The sequence below is a fragment of the Gracilinanus agilis genome, chromosome 2 (genome assembly GCF_016433145.1).
Source record: "Gracilinanus agilis isolate LMUSP501 chromosome 2, AgileGrace, whole genome shotgun sequence".
Lineage (NCBI taxonomy): Eukaryota > Metazoa > Chordata > Mammalia > Didelphimorphia > Didelphidae > Gracilinanus > Gracilinanus agilis.
Window position 1 is genome coordinate 452508354 of NC_058131.1, and position 21240 is coordinate 452529593.

General features: G+C 35.6%; 1 protein-coding gene across 1 annotated transcript in view; it reads right to left on the minus strand.

Moving 5' to 3' along the window:
* The window catches only part of MAP4K5 (mitogen-activated protein kinase kinase kinase kinase 5), a 232703-nt gene that overhangs the window by 150984 nt on the left and 60479 nt on the right, over window positions 1-21240 (minus strand). Inside the window, exon 3 of the mRNA XM_044664786.1 lies at window positions 8367-8424. Within this exon, the coding sequence (XP_044520721.1) occupies window positions 8367-8424 (58 nt within the window). The remainder of the gene's footprint in view (window positions 1-8366; window positions 8425-21240) is intronic.

Sequence of the window (21240 nt, forward strand, 5' to 3'; positions counted from 1 at the left end):
CAAAAACACAATGATAAAGACAATTATAAACAACTTAGGATGAAAAATACTATGGAGTCTGAATGCAAAAAGCATACTTTTTAAATGTTTATTTTTTCAAGGGAAGTTTGTGTTTTCTTTCATAACATGATTAATATAGAAATATGATTTGCATGTCTGTACATGCATATCCTATATTACCTGAAGTGCTTACCCTCTCAATGTGGGGGGAAATGGGAGGGACAAAGAGGAAGATAATTTAGAACTAAAAAAAATTTTTAAAACAAATGTTAAAAATTGTTTCCACTCATTTTTTGGGACAAGAACCACTATTTGACAAAAACTGCTGGAAGAATTGGAAAACAATATGAGAAAAATTAGGTTTAGAGCAACATCTCACACCCTATACCAAAATAAATTCAAAATGGGTAAATGACTTAAATATAAAGAGGGAAAGTATAAACAAATTAGGTGAACATAGGATAGGATACCTATCATATCTATGGGAAAGGAAGGAATTTAAGACTAAGAAAGAGATAGAGAACATTACAAAATGTAAAATGAATTATTTTGTTTGTATCAAACTAAGGAGGGTTTGTACAAACAAAATCAATGCAACCAAAATTAGAAGGGAAGCAACAAATTAGGGTAAAAAATTTATAACAAAATCCTCTGACAAAGGTCTAATTTCTCAAATTTATAAAAAACTAAGTCACTTGTACAAGAAACCAAGCTATTCCCCAATTTTCAATTGGTCAAGGGCTATGAATAAGCAATTTTCAGATGAAGAAATCAAAACTATCAATAAGTTCATGAAAAAGTGTTCTAAATCTCTCATAATTAGAGGAATGCAAATCAAAACAACATTGAGGTACCACCTCACACCTAGCAGGTTGACCAATATGACAATAAAGGAAAATAATAAATGTTGGAGGGGATGCAGCAAAATTGAGACACTAATGCATTGCTGGTGGAGTTGTGAATTAATCCAACCATTCTGGGAGGCAATTTGGAATTAAGCCCAAGGGGCTTTAAAAGATTATATGCCTTTTGATTCAGCAATGTCACTACTAGGTTCGTACCCCAAAGAGATAAAAAGGAAAAAGACTTGTACCAAAATATTCATAGCCATGCTCTTTGTAGTGGAAAAAAACTGGAAAATAAAGGGTTGTCCGTCAATTGGGGAATGGCTTGAACAAACTGGTATATGACAGTGATGGAATATTATTGTGCTACAAGGAAAGATGATCTGGAGGATTTCTATATGAACTGGAAGAACTTAAATGAACTGATGCATAGTGAAATGAGAAAAACCAGGAGAACACTGTACAAAGAAAGCAAAACACTGTGGAACAATCCAATGTAATGGACTTTGCTACTAGTAGCAATGCAATGAGCCAGGACAATCCTGAAGGACTTATGTGAAAGAATGCTATCCACAATGAGAGAAAGATCTATGGGAGTAGAAATGCAAAAGAAAAATATGATGTCACTTATCACATGTATAGATGGGTATGTGATTTGGGGTTTAGGCATTAAAAGATCACTCTACAGTAAAAATGAGTAATATGGAAATAGGTATCAATTGGTAACATTACAGCCCAATGGAATTGCTTATCAGCTCTGGGAGGGAGGAGGGAACAGGGGAGGGAAAGAAAATGAATCATGTAACATGGGAAGTATTTTAAAATAATTTTTTTTAAAGCAGAGAAAGGTGAGGGTATGCCCTTCAATTGGGGAATGGCTGAACAAATTGTGGTATATGCTAGTGATGGAATACTATTGTGCTCAAAGGAATAATAAACTGGAGGAATTCCATGTGAACTGGAAAGACCTCCAGGAATTGATGCAGAGTGAAAGGAGCAGAGCCATTGTACACAGAGACCAATACACTGTGGTAAAATAGAATGTAATGGACTTCTGTACTAGCAGTAATGCAATGACCCAGGACAATTCTGAGGGATTTATGGAAAAGAATGCTACCCACATTCAGAGGAAGAACTGCAAGAGTGGAAACACAGAAGAAAAACAACTGCTTGAATACATGGGTTGAGGGGGAAATGATTGGGGATGTAGACTCGAAACTACCACACCAATGCAATTATCAACAATTTGGAAATAGGTCTTGATCAATGACACATGTTAAAACCAGTGGAAATACGCATCGGCTATGGGGGGAGGGGGGGAGATGAGGGGGCGAAGGGGAAAGTAAGAATATGAACCATATAACCATTTTAACTTTCTAAAAAATAAATATTATTAAATGTTAGAAAAATTAAAAAAAATAAAAGCAGAGAAAGAAAAAGCAAAAAAATGTGAAATCACTTGACCACATTGATATAGCCTTCATAAGAAATTTGTCTGAGGGGGGCAACTGGGTGGCTCAGTGGATTGAGAACCAGGCCTAGAGACAGGAGATCCTAGGTTCAATTCTGGCCTCAGACACTTCCTAGCTGTGTGACCCCGGGCAAGTCACTTGGCCGCCATTGCCTCGCCCTTACCACTCTTCTGCCTTGGAACCAGTACACAGTATTGATTCCAAGACAGAAGGTAACAGTTTGTATTTAAAAAAAGAAGAAGAAGAAATTTGACTGAGAAAAGCTGGCTAATAATAACATCTACCTCTCAGGGCTATTGTGGGTATCATATAAAACAACATAAGTAATGTAATTTGCAAACTTTAAAGTTGTGAATAGATATAAGTTGTCATTATTGTTGTATTTGTCAATTTTGTTATCTCCACAATAAAATGTCAACTTCTTGAGAAAAAAAAATGTTTTCCATATGTAATCAGAAAAAATATATTTACTTTAAAAGACCTGACTGCTCTACTTCCTAGTTATATGATACTTGGGCAATTTCTGAATTTATTGAAATAGATAACTTCCTATCTCAGCGATGGCGAACCTTTTAGAGAGCATGTAGTGCCCCATCCCACTCCACTGAGTGCCAGGCATGCCCTGTCCATCCCCTTACCCCACATATGGTGGGGTGCTGGGCAGAGTGGCAGGGGCAGTGAAAAAATATCATCAGGCATGGTGGAGAGGAGGAAGGGAGCAATTCTTCCCAAGTCCCTCTACCTTTCTAGTAATGAACTCTGGTGGGGGTAGGGGGGTGCCCACAGAGAGGGCTCTGTGTGCCATCTTTGGCACATGTGCCATAGGTTCACCATCACAGACCTATATAAATATAAGTTATTTATATATATTTATTATATTTGTATATTTATGTATAAATATAATATACAAATATAATTCTTTCTCTGCTACTTCCATTCCTAAAAGAATTGCCTTGAGATATGAAAGATTAAGTGAAAAGCCCAGGGTGACATAGCCATTTTGTGTCAGATGTCAGATGTCAGACATCTATGCCTTGAGCCCAGATTTTCTTAACTCCAAAGATCAGTACTCTCTCCTCTTTGAAATTCTGGCAAAAGCTATAAAACAGGGAAAATTAAATGTAGCATAAATGTATGTTATGTTTATGTTTATTATTATGTATGTTATGTTTATTATTAAAGGAGAGTAGAACTTGGCCCTTGCCAGTTCTCAATTAGTATTTTTTTTTTTGGTATGTGAACTAAGAGAACTTGTGAATTGACTAGATATGGGGGGTAAATGAGAATAAAGAATTTAATATGTGGGATCAGACACAAGCAGAAGGATTGGCATTAATGGCTGATTTTCTAAGGCTTCAGAAGCAGAAGATTATCAAAGATAATGTTGAGACACTTAGAGGTATAGAACTGAAGAAAAGGCATTCACGTCAGCGGGTCTCAATTTTTTAGACAAATTATGAGGTCTGCTGCTGGGGAAGGAGGAAGTGTAGTATGTATGACTTGAAGAGAAAAAAGGAACAAGGTTTAAATTGAAACCTGTTTTTTTAAGTTCAAGTCCTATGCTCTTTCTACAATACTACATTGTCTTCTCTATAAAACTGTGAGCCTTCCCTAAATCATACTGTTTGGAAAAGAGTTTTAAGAATTATTTATTCTCTTTAGGTTTTAATACACATTTAATATAAATGCGTTAAAATTAGTTACCAGGGGAATAAGTACAGACAAGAGAAATGAGGATTTTTCAGTGTTCTTAAATTTGTATTTTTGTTCTTTAACTTACAATCATATTCACTGCCAATGCTTTAGAATATAAAGATTCCTTTCTTCCATTTCTACGTGAGCTATATATGTATGTAATGTATATTTGGAATTGGGAAGATGCCATTTAAAAGTATGTTATATATTTCCTATGGACATGTGGGAACTTTGAAACTACATTTCCCATGATTCCTCATGGCAAACAGGAAGTATGCTGATGTAAGAGAGGGGATATGACTCCTGGGTCAGGAGAAAGGGGCCCTCTTAGCTAGGAGGCGCGGGAAGATAGGAAAGGTAAAAATGGCTGAGGCAATGTGAATTCTTACAGGCGCATGGTCTAATGATTTTATCCCTATCAGCATGGCTTTAATTAAATTACTAATTTCTATTATTATATCAGTCTTTATCATTTTTAATCGTAACAGTAAAATTAATTCCATTAGACTGCCTTCATGAATTTTTAGAATTTCTTTGAAGCATTTATGTCATAGTTGATTAACAAAACTGAAGTAGACTTTGTTTTTCATTTTGGAATGAATTTCAGGGACTATTTACTTTTTAAAACCATCACAAATGGTTAATGAATTTCCCAACATTTATTTACTTCAAATAATTCTAGAACAAGCTATGTCTCAATGTGAAATCTTAACAGTGCTCACTAGTTTCTTGAATTTGTATTAAAGTCAAAAAAATAGAAATTTGCTTCCTCGTATGGATTTAACAAATGAGCCAGACTACATTTTTATTTGGACAGGAAAAGATAACCTATAAGCCAAAAGGCCCCTTTCCTGGTATAGTAGAAAAAAATTTCTTAAAAGTTTATTGAATAACTCACTATGTTCTAACCCCTATCAGGGGCACCTGGAATTTAAAAAAAAAATTATTTGGTAACTATTTCAATATAACTGAATTTCTTTGTAATTTTGTATATTTTGGTTTATGCATTTAAAAACATTATTCTGAGGATTATTATTCCATTGCTTTCATCAGATTGCTAAAAGGGTACGTTAAGAACTCCTACTCTAGAGAGAATAATTCATTAAAGTTAATAATTTTAGTACCCTAAATTCTAGTTCCAACTTGACAAATAACTATAACTAGTCAACAAAGCATTTATTAAGTTCCTGATATAAGCCAGGTACTGTATTAAGCTTTGGAGATACAAATATTGGGGGGGAAAAAAAAAGATAGTCCTTCAAGGAGTTTGCAACCTAATGAAGAATAATAACACAAAAGTAAGCAGAAAAGCAGAGGACAGGGGTACTGTAAAATTTAAAACAATATCAATAACTCCAGGAAGATTAAAGCCTAATCTAACTTAACTGACCATGTGTGTGGACTTCCTTCACCCCCACCCCCTGCAGCTCTCAGGCAAGCTCTCCAGCCAGGATCCAGGAAGTAGAGAGAGGGGGAGCAGTGCCACACCAAAACTTTTATCCTCCATCCCTCCCCCATGCATGTCCTTTCACACAGCGTTCATGCAACGTAAGCATGCAAATGGGATGCTGAGTAAGATGAGCTGGGTCAGACAAGCCTTGGGGAGTGAAGTCTATCTACATATTACCCAACTGGAGACATGTTGGAGAAGTCCCAAAAAGTAGGGTGGCCAAGTGAAAAAAAGGGAGATACTGAGCTGAGCTTCCTCATTAAATGGAAGTTTAGAGTTTGTAGCCCCAAACAGAGAGTATCAAAGGCTGAAATCATATAGGATACTGAGGTTATCTCAAAAATGAGCTTCCTAGGGCTTTGATAGAGAAGACGGAGAAGTTTCAAAGTAGTGCAGTCAGATGAGAAATGAGAATTTTAATTGAGATATACAAGGTATTTTGTCAGTTGATTTGAAATGAAGTTGCAAATTATCCCTCCACCCATCCATTCATATAAGAAAGGTAAATGAGTGTGCTGAGGAAGCACTGAATATCGAAGTAGAATCAATCTCTGTAATGAGCTTATCTTGAGGGAAGCATGATGTTCATGATGTTGAAAAGAAATGAGTAAACAAAAAACACTAACAACTTATAAATAAGTATAACAGATCCAAAAGTACTAAAAAAATCTAATCTATAAGAGGGAATAATTTCATAACTACTACAAGCTGGGAGTCAAGGGGGAAAAGAACTTTCCACAAAATTTACAAAAATGTCTGTAAAAAATAAAGCAAGATTTTAAGAAAAGGAAATAAAAGGAAAAGAAGAATTGGAAGAAGAATAAAGATCACAGATCATAAAATGGTAAACATTACCCAAATAAAAAAAAACACCTGAAAATTAAAAGAAAAGAAACAGAAATCAATGACTTCATGAGAAATCAAGACTGAAATTTTTAAAAAGCAAAGGATTGAAAAAAATGTAAGAAAAGTAGGTCAATGTAAAGCATTGCCTTTCAAAAACAACTGCCTGGAAAAAAAAGGGCAGGGAAAAATAATTTAAGAATCACTGGTTTTCCCAAAAATTATGACTAATAAAAGCCTAGACACTAAATTTCAAGAAATCATAAATGAAAACTGCTCCAGGTCTACTAAAACCACAGAGCAAAGTGAAAATGGAAAAAATAAGCACCTACCAAAAGAAATCCATCAGAATAATCTTTTAAGAGGTTAATGTAAAAATACATCAAACTCAACAAGGAAATAAATGATAGGGAATCAGAGCTTAAAGGGGAAAGTAATACTACAAAGGGCACAAACAAAATAACTTATTTGTCCCAAGATAAAAGAGAAAGGTAAAAACAACTGGAAACTAAGGGAGGGTGTATCCATCAATTTGAAATTGACTAGACAATTCCTAAGTATTCATGATGAAAAATGCTATCCACCTCCAGGCAAAGAACTGATGGGAGTCTGATTGCATATCAAAACATACCATTTTTCATTTTATTTTCTTCTTAGTTTTACATATTAAAGTTCACGGACCTCTATGAAGCAGAATGATCTTTGTTCATCAAATGTTCAAAAATGAATGGTTTATTTAACTAATTGCCACTTATCTTGTGAGATTAAAAGACCAATTTTGCTTATTCTTTCTAGCAATGATAAAAATTATGCTTGTATTTGTTATTTTTGTTCTAGGATTAACCAACTGGTAGATTTTTTTGTTGGTTGTTTTTTCCCCAATTTTTTGCACAAAAATATCATAAAAGGACATAAATAAACCATTTAGGTCATAATACAGCTGTGAGCCATGTTGTAATCTATTAATTTTGAAATTACAAAATGATCATTTTGCTTTTACTTATAAATTATCAGCATGAACAGTAAGCAAATTTTGAATTTTACATGTACTGTAATAGGTATATAGGCTTTATAATTAGAAAAGCAGATTTTTGCAGACAGACTAAGAGGAAAAGCCTTGGCTAAATAGAATGAAGGGAAAAAACTGTTTTTGCCCTTGTGGACTCTGGTCAAACTGGGAAAGGGGGAGGGTGTGGATGCCTTTACCTGCCCAGTGAGGAGCCTAAGGAGAGTGGAGTTACCCACTGTCAAGAAAGACCTGCTAGGGAAGATCAAGTGAGCTAGAAGATCTAGCTGGGGTGGTGGACATCCCAGTCTGAGACAAGCTCCTTGATTAGTATTTCCTGGATTTACCTTTCTGTGGACCCGTTTCCTGTGCCATCAAGAGGAGCTGAAGAAGACATGATTTTGTGAGAGACCCATTTTCCCTTCTAGTCTGTAATAGTCTGATAGTGCAGTGTAGGCTTTAACCCATTCTCCCAGCCCCTGTGTAGTCCCTAGTGTTTAGATTCAATGTGACCTTTCCCCATTAACCCTGACCCCCTATTATTATTAAAACCTGTGGTTATAAACCCTCCTGTCATTTACTTGATGGTTTCTCAGACTCCCTGGCTGGGTGGATCAGTGTGGCAGTTAAGGCCTGACTGTCACTCCTGTCAGTTGCCCAAACCATTCATTGAACTGTATTTCCCAGCTTGTTAAATCCCCACCTATTGTCCATTCCTGTCTCCCACTCACCCTTCTGAACCCAGATAAATATTTAATTTAACCCCTATTTTCCCCCCATAAAGAGTACATATCTTTGTTTTTTATTTATTAACTTAAGATCACATACAAACCATATTTTGCCCCAAAATAAAAAGCATTAAGAAATTTAACAGAACCTTCATAAATGATGCATAATTATCCTGGTAATACATCTAAAAGCAAACCAACCTAATTTGGTAAAGAAGAAAAATTAGAGGCAAGAAGATATAGGAAATGTTTTTTTAAAAAAAATAGCATATGTACTCCTCTAGTAGAAAAATATGCTTCAACAGTTTGGAAGGATATGAAACTTACCAGGCTCCAATTTGATGATTTTTACTGCAGCCAATTCTCCTGTATGTAAATTTCTGGCCTAAAGTGAAAACAAAAGTTTAAAATATTTTTTACAAAAACATAATGGCTTTATTAGTCTTGCTTTTATAATGTAATAAAACTAGATGATAAAAATAAATTGAGTATTTCATCATATTCTATGTCTTAGAATATTGGGAAAAGACTGGTACAAAAAATAAAGGTATTAAATAAAAACATAAAACAAAAAATGCTTCACTTGCTAAAGTGAATTATTATCAGAAACAATATAAAAACAGAGAAAGTCACGTATTCTCACTTCCACTACTCTCTTGGGTGATATAAGACATCCAGAGTAATTTAACAGACATCATTTCTTTCACTTAAGTATAATAAGAACTATGATATTTTCACAGCTCATTAAGTTGATTCTATGTAAATATGGAGGGTGAAAGACAATTGGTGAAAATGCACAGCTTGCTTGGACAGATGGTGAATCTGGTTCCTGAAAAGCATAAAGATATTTGGTAAGGAATGTAACAGAAGGCCCCTGGTTTCCTCATTTTGAGCATATGCAAACATTCTGTCATATATCCTAGCCCACTAACCAAGTACCTAGTGAAAAGAAGTCTTTTTTTTTTATCATTTATTTAATTAAACAATTTAGGGTATTTGTCCATGGTTACATGATTTTTTTCCCTCCCCTTCTCCCTCCCCCCTCCTATAGCCAATGAGTAATTCCACTGGGTTTTACATGAGCCATTGATCAAGACCTATTTCCATATTATTAATATTTGCACTAGAGTGATCATTTAGAATCTACATCCCCAATCATATGTCCATCGAACCATGTCATCAAGGAAATGTTTTTCTTCTGTGTTTCTACTCTCACAATTCTCTCTGGATGTGGATAGAATTCTTTCTCATAAGTCCCTCAGAATTGCCCTGTATCACTGCATTGCTGCTAGTAGAGAAGTCACACTACATTCAAACGTATTAGTCTCTGTGTATGATGTTCTCCTGGTTCTGCTCCTTTCGTTCTGCATCAATTCCTAAAGGTCTTTCCAGTTCACGTGGAATTCCTCCAGTTCATTATTCCTTTCAGCACAATAGTATTCTATCACCAACAGATATCACAATTTGTTCTGCCATTCCCCAATCGAAGGGCATTCCCTCATTTTCTAATTTTTTGCCACCCCAAAGAGTGCAGCTATGAATATTTTTGAACAAATATTTTTCCTTATTATCTCTTTGGGGTACAAACCCAGCGAAAAGAAGTCTTTTTGACAGTATGTAGCATCAGAAGGGGAGCACATTCAGAAGGCCCCAACAAGCCACAATAGCTCTCTTGCCTTGGTTCTTTCCTGCCTGCCTATGAGTTGATAAGACAGAGATCCTGGACATTCTCAGTGGAAAGAGAGGCTGAGGTATTTATTTCTCTAGTTGAGGCCAAAATACGATCCATGAATGCAGGCCCTTGTTCTTTGCCTCTGTATTTGTGTTCTTTCCAGATTTTATATGGTATCTGGCAGCCAGCTACAACTACCTTTTGAGTTTTAAAAAATCAGAATAGCGAGCCATCAAAAGTTTGAGAGCCAGTGTGTCCAAAACTAGGTTTTGCAGCCCACAAACAAAGCACTGAGATTCTAACAATAGCTATAAGGGAGGCTCATTCAACAATTATTCTGCATTTGAAAGGGAATTTGGTAGAATTAATGCTGTTTAGAAATTTCTAAAATGAAAGTCTACCCTCCCCAAGTATTGAGATGATACAGAGAAGTGTTTTCCCATAGATGTTAAAGAAAATGTTTGTTCATCTGTTCTTACTGAATCTTCAGAGTAAATACTCATTGTAAAAGGGAATTGGTATTAATTGCTTAAATGGAAATAATGGGGTCTCAATGTGATGACATGTGAAAAAGCCATTCCATTTTCATAGCAGTATATATATGCCCCTAAATTGGAAATGTAGCAAGCCTTCCTATGGGAGAATGAATCCAGGACGTCACTCTGTCATCAAGGAAAACTCAGTTATTATTAACAACATAAGCTACCCATTATTACTTTCATAATCACTTGTATTAGGTAGTCTCTACTATTAAAATCTGAAATTATACATTTCTAAAGAGTTATTCCTATATAGTAAATGGGTCAACTAGGTGGCATAGTGTATCCACTATGTAGCAGGACTGCAGTCAGGAAGACTCAAGTTCAAATCCAACCTCCATCGCTAGCTATGTGTGTGTCCCTGGGCAAGCTGCTTAAACCTATTTACCTCTGATTTCTCACATGCAAAAGACCTAGAGAAGGAAATAGCAAACTATTCCACTATCTCTCTGCCAAGAAAACTCCAAATGGAGTCATGAAGAGTTGAACCTGAAAACAATTCAACAACAAAAGGAAAAAAGATAGGTCACTTGGGGAAAAACAAAAACAAAAAAAAAAAACACATAAACAGGAATTTTTCTCATAAAAACAAGGTGGAACGGGGTGGGGGGTAGAACCAAAATGGGAGCCAAGCAGAAGGGAAAGCTGGAACCACTGTGAGAATGGACTCAAATTGTAATGCAGTGTTGCAGCAAAATCTCTTGCATTTGCAAATCCAACGGAAGCAACCCTGACAGTTGAAGAATCGGAATGTTGACCCTGGTCTCACGGGCAAAAACCGTTGGAGCCTAGGACTATTAATATTCCTGCAGAACCAACTGAGGGGCCTTTTGCTTTTGAGGCTTTCGGGCTTTGCCTGATTTCCCTTGACCTCTCCCTTGACATCCTGCTATTCCCTGGATTTCCCCACTGGGCCCTAGGAGGAGGGTATTTCTGGTGGGTGGAAATCGTGGGAACTAGCTTCTACAGGCAGGCAGGGACAACCTAAAACAAAGCCATCACCTCATCTAGTAATCTGTTGAACCCTATTACATCAGGGTAATGAAATTATCACTGGCTGAGGGAGCTGGCTCCCTCAACCTGATCCCCCTCTTCTGTGACCCTCCCCAGCACCAGCTTCTCCCTTAGCAGCAGTTACCAGACCTTAACCTTTTTTCCCTCAGCTTTCTCTTGGCTCCAATAAACTCCTTTGGCCTTTACACAAATAACTTCTGGTGATTCATTGTACCAACAACTAGGGTAAAGGCTGAAGAGGAAGAACAACTTTCCTTTATTTCTTGAGGGCTAAACCAGGCATCCATCTTGGGCAAGAAGTGAACCAGCTTTCACTTCCTGTACACTGGGACTGACTCTACAGAGGGGAGGAGGCTCTTTACTCCTCCCCTCAAGGGAGCTTGGAAAAACAGCAGAGAGGCTGAATAAACCTTTCATCCAGGCTCTCTCAATCTCTGGCTGATCTAAATTGCTCTATACTAAGAGATAGCCTTCCCTGCCTGAAGACCCAGCTGATACCACCCAGAGACCTCAGTATTGATTAGCAGTACATATCATATTTCCTTTATTCCATTATAAAACCAACCTTAAAATAATGCCTCAAAATGAATACTAGTCTGAGAACCAATAAGGAGATGGAATAAATTGAGTCTCCTGTGGAAAACAACCTGAAGGGTAGGCAGAGAGGGTCTATTTCATGGGGTAAGAAGGAAATGAAAGTAAAACAGTACACAGAGGGGTGCAAGATGCCCATCCCCACACCTACTGTGTCAGGTTCTGAACCTGGGCACAAGCCAATTATGAGATCCCAGAACGATGCCTAAGCCAATGTCAGAGCATCCCACACACATACCTTTAAGTCCCAAGCCCTGGTACAAGCCTGCAGTGAGGCCCTAAGTCCACTGCAATTGGCCTATTCAAACCTGTGGTGAAGCCCCTAGCCCAGGGCAAAGAAGCTCAAAATGTTCTGAGCCGGGGGCAGCTGGGTAGCTCAGTGGAGTGAGAGTCAGACCTAGAGACAGGAGGTCCTAGGTTCAAACCCGGCCTCAGCCACTTCCCAGCTGTGTGACCCTGGGCAAGTCACTTGACCCCCATTGCCCACCCTTACCAATCTTCCACCCTATGAGACAATACACCGAAGTACAAGGGTTTAAAAAAATAAATGTTCTGAGCCCTGCAAGCCATCAGCAGGAGCCAGAGAAAACTGAATCAACAGCTTTCAGAGGTCACAAGCCACAGGCCCTCATACCGCCTTGAAAGAATGGAAAGTTGCAGAAAACCAGAATGAAATCTGAGGGTAGCAGCAAGGAAAAACTGAAGTTTAAAAGAGTACCCTCTGCCCTCAGAACAGAGTCTACTTTTAAGATAAAAGTTTTAAAAAAAACTGGAAAAATTAGCAAGGAGAAAAAGAAATACCTAACCATTAAAAATTTTTATGGAGGCACAGACTCCAGACAGCAAGATCAAAGCAGTCCAATGAAAAACTTCAAAGAAAAATATGAATTAGTTTCAAACACTGGAAGAGCTAAAAAAGGAAGTCAAAAATCAAATAATAGAGGTGGAAGAAAAATGAGGAAAAGAAATAAAAGTAATGCAAAAAGAAAATAACAGCTTAAAAAGCAAAATTGGTCAAATGGAAAAGGAAGTTCAAAAGGTCATGGAAAAAATCATTCCTTAAAAATTAGAATTGGGAAAATAGAAGCTGACAAAAAGATCAGACATAAGCAGAAAATCTGACATCCAAATACAAGATTCAAGAAAAGCATAAAAAAGATAAATAAGAAAGAGAAAATTTAAGGGACTCAATAAAGTCAAATTGTTTATATTCCTACACGGAAAGATATTTGTAACTCTTGAAATTTTTATCATTCTCATAGTAATTAGAAAAACTATACATAAGCAGAAAGTATGTGAGTCATGCAAAAAAGGAAAATCAAGGGGTGAAAAAGAGGTTTGTATTGGGAAAAATGAGAAGAGAAAGGTAAAATGTGATAAATGTATTTTTTAAATAATTTTTATTTTTTAGAAAAATTATCATGCTTACATGATTCATGTTCTTACTTTCCCCTTCACCCCACCCCCATCTACCCTCCTATAGCCGATGCGTATTTCCACTAGTTTTAACATGTGTCATTGATCAAGACCTGTTTACAAATTGTTGATAGTTGCATTGGTGTGGTAGTTTCGAGTCTACATCCCCAATCATTTCCCCCTCAACCCATGTATTCAAGCAGTTGTTTTTCTTCTGTGTTTCCACTCTTGCAGTTCTTCCTCTGAATGTGGGTAGCATTCTTTTCCATAAATCCCTCAGAATTGTCCTGGGTCATTGCATTACTGCTAGTACAGAAGTCCATTACATTCTATTTTACCACAGTGTATTGGTCTCTGTGTACAATGTTCTTCTGGCTCTGCTCCTTTCACTCTGCATCAATTCCTGGAGGTCTTTCCACTTCACATGGAATTCCTCCAGTTTATTATTCCTTTGAGCACAATAGTATTCCATCACCAACATATACCACAATTTGTTCAGCCATTCCCCAATTAAAGGGCATACCATCCTTTTCCAGTTCTTTGCCACCACAAAAAGCTCAGCTATAAATATTTTCATACAAGTCTGTTTATCTATGATCTCTTTGGGGTACAATGGCTGGATCAAAGGGCAGGCAATCTTTTATATCCCTTTGAGCAAAGTTCCAAATTGCCATCCAGAATGGTTGGATCAGTTCACAACTCCACAAGCAATGCATTAATGTCCCAATTTGGCCACATTCCCTCCAACATTCATTACTCTCCCCTACTATCATTTTAGCCAATCTGCTAGGTGTGAGGTGATACCTCAGAGTTGTTTTGATTTGTATTTCTCTCATTATTAGAGATTTAGAACACTTTCTCATGTGCTTATTGATAGTTTTGATTTCTTTATCTGAAAATTGCCTATTCATGTCCCTTGCCCATTTATCAATTGGGGAATGGCTTGATTTTTTATAAAATTGATTTAATGCCTTGTATATCTGAGTAATTAGACCTCTGTCAGAGTTTTTTATTATAAAGATTTTTTCCCAGTTTGTTGTTTCCCTTCTGATTTTGATTGCATTGTTTTTGTTTGTACAAAAGCTTTTAATTTAGTATAATCAAAATCATTTATTTTACATTTTGTAATTTTCTCTAACTCTTGCTTGGTTTTAAAATCTTTCCTTTCCCAGAGATCTAACAAGTATACTATTCTGTGTTCACTTAGCTTGTTTATAGTTTCCCTCTTTATATTCAAGTCATTCACCCATTCTGAATTTATCTTGGTGAAGGGTGTGAGATGTTGATCTAATCCTAATCTCTCCCATATTATTTTCCAATTTTCTCAGCAGTTTTTGTCAAATAGTGGATTTTTGTCCCAAAAGTTGGGCTCCTTGGGTTTATCATACACTGTCTTGCTGATGTCACTTACCCCAAGTCTATTCCACTGATCCTCCCTTATGTCTCTTAGCAAGTACCATATTGTTTTGATGACTGCTGCTTTATAGTATAGTTTAATATCTAGTACTGCTAGGCCCCCTTCCTTCACATTTTTTTTCATTATTTCCCTTGATATTCTTGATCTTTTGTTCTTCCAAATGAACTATGTTATAGTTTTTTTCTAATTCAGTAAAGAAGTTTTTTGGTAGTTTGACAGGTATGGCACTAAATAAATTAATTAATTTGGGTAGAATGGTCATTTTTATTATGTTAGCTCATCCTACCCATGAGCAATCAACGTTTTTCCAATTGTTTAGATTTAGTTTTAATTGTTTGGAAAGTGTTTTGTAGTTGTGTTCGTATAATTCCTGTGTTTGTTTTGGTAGATAGATTCCCAAGTATTTTATATTGTTTAGGGTGATTTTAAATGGTGTTTCTCTTCTACCTCTTGCTGCTGTGATGTGTTGGAAATATATAGAAATGCTGATGATTTATGTGCATTTATTTTGTATCCTGCAACTTTGCTAAAGTTGCTGATTATTTCTACTAGCTTTTTAATTGATTCTCTATGGTTTTTTAAGTAGACCATCATATCATCTGCAAAGAGTGATAGCTTAGTCTCCTCATTGCCTATTTTAATGCCTTCAATTTATTTTTCTTCTCTAATTGCTACTGCTAATGTTTCTAGTACAATGTTAAATAATAGAGGAGATAATGAGCATCCTTGTTTCATACCTGATCTTTCTAAGAAGGCTTCTAATTTATACCCATTGCATATGATGTTCGTTGATGGTTTTAGATATATACTGTTTATTATTTTTAGGAAAGTTCCTTCTCTGCCTATCCTTTCCAGTGTTTTCAATAGGAATGGGTGCTGTATTTTGTCAAAGGCTTTTTCAGCATCTATTGAGATAATCATGTGATTTTTGTTTGCTAGCTTGTTGATATGGTCAATTATGTGGATGGTTTTCCTAATGTTGAATCATCCTTGCATTGCTTGTATAAATCTCAACTGATCATGTTGGATAACCCTCTTGATCACTTGATGGAGTCTTTTTGCTAGTATTTTATTTAGGATTTTTGCTTCCATGTTCATTCAAGGAGATTGGTCTGTAGTTTTCTTTCTCTGTTTTTGATCTACCTGGCTTTGGAATCACTACCATATTTGTGTCATAAAAGGAATTTGATAGGACTCCTTCTTTGCTTATCATATCAAATAATTTGTATAGTATTGGGATTAGTTGTTTTTTTGAATGTTTGATAGAATTCATTTGTGAATCCATCAGGTCCTGGTGATTTTTTCTTAGGGAGTTCTTTGATGGCTTTTTCAATTTCTTTTTCAGATATGGGATTGTTTAGGTATTCTATTTCTTCTGCTGTTAATCTAAGCAATTTGTATTTTTGTAAATATTCATCCATATCACCTAGATTGCTCTATTTATTGCCATATAATTGAGCAAAATAGTTTTTTTAATGATTGCCTTAATTTCCTCTTCATTAGAGGTGAAGTCTCCCTTTTCATCTTTGATACTGTCAATTTGGTTTTCTTCTTTCCTTTTTTTTAATAGATTGACCAGTACTTTGTCGATTTTGTCTGTTTTTTTTAAAATACCAGCTTCTAATCTGATTTATTAATTCAATAGTTCTTTTACTTTCGATTTTACTAATTTCTTCCTTGATTTTTAGTATTTCTAATATAGTTTTCATCTGGGTATTTTTAATTTGCTCACTTTCTAGTTTTTTTGGTTGCATGCCCAATCCATTAATCTCTTCCCTCCCTAATGTGATAAATTTATAACACTTAATGAGGCATAAAAATATTATTACAGTGGAGGAGAGAATGAGGGTGGTGACAGGCAATGCTTAAACTTTAATGTCATTGGAACTGGCTCAGAGAAGGAATAACAACCAGATTCACTGGGGGTAAAGAATCCCATCTTATCCTATAGAGAAATAGAAGGGGAATAAGAAAGGTGGTGGTAGGGAGGGGAATAATACAAGGGAGGGGTAAGTGAGAATAATTACAAACAAAACACTTGAGTGGAGTAAAAGGAAAAAGTGTAGGATTTAAAAGGGAAAATAAAATGGATGAGAATACACAGATGATAATCATAAAAGTGAATGTAAATGGGATGAACTAATCCATAAAACAAAAGCAGAATAGAGTGGATTAAAAGCCAGAATCTTTTGATATACTATTTCTAAGAAACATATCTGAGGTGGGCAAATACTTAGAGTTAAGGTAAAAAAATGGAGCAGAATCTATTAGGCTTCAACTGAGATTTTAAAAAAAAGGAGGAATAGCAATCATGATCTCAGACAAAGCTAAAGCAAAAATAGATCTGATTAAAAGAGATAAAGAAGGTAATTACATCTTGACAAAAGGTAGTATAGACAATGAAGTAATATCAGTACTTAATATATATGCACCAAATGATGTATAGTCTCGGTTTTTAAAGAAAAAACTAAAGGAGTTTAAGGAGCAAGCTATACTTAATGGGAACCTCAACCTTTTGCTCTCAGAGCTAGAAAAATTTAACCAAAAAATAAACAAGAAAGAAATGAAACAAGTGAAAGAAATTTTAGGAAAGTTAGATTTAGTAGATCTGCTGGAGAAAACTGAATGGGGATAAAAATAAATATACTTTCTTTTCAGTAGCAGGTGGTACATACACAAAAACTTGACTATGTACTAGGGCATAAAAACAGCACAGCCAAATGTAGAAAAGCAAAAATAATGAATGAAATGTTTTCAGATCATAATGCAATGAAAATTATAATCAATATTCATGGAAAGACAAAAAATTAATTGGAAATTAAATCATCTTATTCTTCAAAAAGGGTGCATCAAAGAACAAATTATAGGAATAATGAATGATTTCATTAAAGGGAATGACAATTAGGAAACAACATATCAAAATTAGTAAGATAAAGCCAAAGCAGTACTTAGGGGGAAATATATGTCCCTGAATGCTTATTATCAATAAAACAGAGAAAAAGCAGAACAAAGAACTGGGCATTCAACTAGAAAAAGGAAAAATTTTAAATCCCCAGTTAAAGACTAAATTGGAAGTCCAAAAAAATCAAAAGGAAAATTGATAAAATTGAAAAAGAACTACTGAACTAATAAGAGCATTAGTTAATTTGATTAAAAAAGGAAAGAAGAAATCCAAATTACCACTATCAAAAATGAAAAGGGTGAATTCACCTCCAATGAAGAACTTAAAGCAATTATTGAGTTATTTTACCCAATTTTATGACAACAAATCTGACAATCTAAGTGAAATTATTATTTACAAAAATATAAATTGCCAAGATTAACAAAATAGAATATTTAAATAACCCTATCTCAGAAAAGGAAATTGAACAAGCCATCAGTGAATCCCATCCCCCACCCCCGGAAAAAAAAATTCCCTAGGACCAGAAGGGATTCACAGGTCAATTCTATCAAATATTTAAAGAGCAATAATTCCAATTACTATATAAACTATTTGGCAAAATAAGCAAAGAAGGAGTCCTAACATTCCTTTTATGACACAAATATGGTGCTAATAGTTAAGCCAGAATTACTAAAAACAGAGAAAGAAAACCATAGGCCAGTTCCCTTAATGAACATTGATGCAAAAATCTAAAATACAATACTGGCAAAGAGACTCCAGCAATGTATCACAAAGATTAATCACTAGGATCAAGTGGGATTTATGCCAGGAATATAAGGCTGGTTTAATATTAGGAAAACTATCAGCATAATTGACTTTATCAATAACTAAACTAACAGAAATCACATGATTATCTCGAAAGATGCAGAAATAGCCTTTGACAAAATACAGCACCCAAATCCTACTAATAACACTAGGGGATAAAAACCCTCCTCATTAAGAGAAATGCAAATCAAAACAATACTAAAGTACCACTTCACAGATTGGCCAATATGAAAATAAAGGAAAATAATAAATGTTGGAGGGGATGTGGCAAAATTTGGACACTAATAACACTGCTGGTGGAGTTGTAAATGTATCCAACTATTCTGGAAGGCAATTTGGAATTAAGAACTTTAAAAGAATGCATACCCTTTGATCCAGCAATACTACTACTAGATTTGTACACCAAAGAGATAATAAGGAAAAATGTCTGTACAAAAATATTCATAGCTATGCTTTTCGTGGTGGCAAAAAATTGGAAATGGTGTCCCTCGACTGAGGAATGGCTAAACAAACTGTGGTATATGGTGGTGACGAAATACTACTGAGCAATAAAGAACAATAAACTGCTTGATTTCCCTACGAGCTGGAAAGACTTCTATGAACTCATGAGAAGTGAAATGAGCAGAACCATGTTCACAAAAACTGAAACACTGTGGGATGATCATATGTAATTGACTTTGCTACTAAAAGCAATGCAGGACAGTTCTGAGGGACCCTATGAGAAAGAATGCTATCCACATCAAGAGAAAGAACTGTGGGAGTAGAAACTCAAAAGGAAAATATTTGATTTTTCATTTGTTTATATGGATATTGGATGTGGGGTTTTGGTTTTTAAAAGATTATTACAAAAATGAATAATATGGAAATAGGTATAAAGTGATAATATATGTATAACGCAGTGGAATTGTTTGTCAGCTCTGAGAGAAGGGAAGGAAAAAAGGGTAGGGAAAGAACATGAATCATGTAACCATGAAAAAATAATTTACAAAATTTAAAACAAACAAAAAAAACACTACAAAACATAGGCATGAATGGGCCTTTCCTTAAAATACAGGTAATTTATACATAAAACCATCAGCAAGTATCATTTGCAATGGAGATAAGTTAGAAGCCTTCCCAATAAGATCAGGAGTGAAGTAAGGATGCCCATTATCACTTTTATTATTTAATGCCACACTAGAAATGTTAGCTTTAGCAATTACAGAAGAAACAAAAACTGAAAGAGTTAAAGAAGGTAATGAGCAAAGTAAACTATCACTTTTTTTTGGTTTTGTTTTGTTTTTTTTTCAGTGAGCTTAATTTTTTTTAAAATTTAAATATTTATTAATAATCATTTTTAACATGGTTACATGATTCATGCTCCTACTTTCCCCTTCACCCCCCGCACCCCCATCCCCACCCATGGCCGATGCACATTTCCACTGGTTTTGTCATGTGTCCTTCTGATCAAGACCTATTTCCAAATTGTTGGTGGTTCCATTGGTGTGGTAGTTTCTAGTCCACATCCCCAATCATGTCCACCCACCCCGACGCATGCGTTCAAACAGTTGCTTTTCTTATATGTTTCCTCTCCTGCAGTTCTTCCTCTGAATGTAGGTAGCGTTCTTTACCATAAATCCCTCAGAGCTGTCCTGGGTCATTGCATTGTTGCTGGTACAGAAGCCCATTACATTCGATTTTACCACAGTATATCAGTCTCTGAGTACAATGTTCTTCTGGCTCTGCTCCTTTCGCTCTGCATCAGTTCCTGGAGTTCTCTCCAGTTTGCCTGGAACTCCTCCAGTTTATTATTCCTTTTGGCACAATAGGATTCCATCACCCGCATATACCACAGTTTGTTCAACCATTCCCCAATTGAAGGACATATCCTCCTTTTCCAGTTCTTTGTCACCACAAAAAGCTCAGCTATAAATATTTTCATACAAGTCTGTTTATCTATGATCCCTTTGGGGTACAAACCCAACAATGGTATGGCTGGATCAAAGGGCAGGCATTTTTTTTAGCCCTTTGAGCATGATTCCAAATTGCCAGCCAGAATAGCTGGATCAGTTCACAACCCCACCAGCAATGCATTAATGTCCCAATTTTGCCACATCCCCTCCAACATTCATTACTCTCCCCTTCTTTCATTTTAGCCAATCAGCTAGGTGTGAGGTGATACCTCAGAGTTGTTTTGATTTGTATTTCTCTAATTATTAGAGATTTGGAACACTTTCTCATGTGCTTATTGATACTTCTGATTTCTTTACCTGAAAACTGCCTATTCATGTCCCTTGCCCATTTATCAATTGGGGAATGGCTTGATTTTTTATACAATTGCTTTAACTCCTTGTATATTTGAGTAATTAGACCCCTGTCAGAGTTTTTCGTTGTAAAGATTTTTTTCCCAATTTCTTGTTTCCCTTCTGATTTTGACTACATTGTTTTTGTTTGAACAAAAGCTTTTTAATTTAATATAATCAAAAGCATTTAATTTACATTTTGTAATTTTCTCTAACTCTTGCTTGGTTTTAAAGTCTTTCCTTTCCCACAGATCAGACAAGTATACTATTCTGTGTTCATTTAACTTATTGATAGTTTCCTTCTTTATATTCAAGTTGTTCACCCATTCTGAATTTATCTTGGTGTAGGGTGTGAGATGTTGATCTAGACCTAATCTCTCCCATATTGTTTTCCAAATTTCCCAGCAGTTTTTGTAAAATAGTGGATTTTTGTCCCAAAAGTTGGGCTCTTTGGGTTTATCATACACTGTCTTGCTGATGTCATTTACCCCAAGTCTATTCCATTGATCCTGCTCTCTATCTCTTAGCCAGTACCATATTGTTTTGATGACTGCTGCTTTA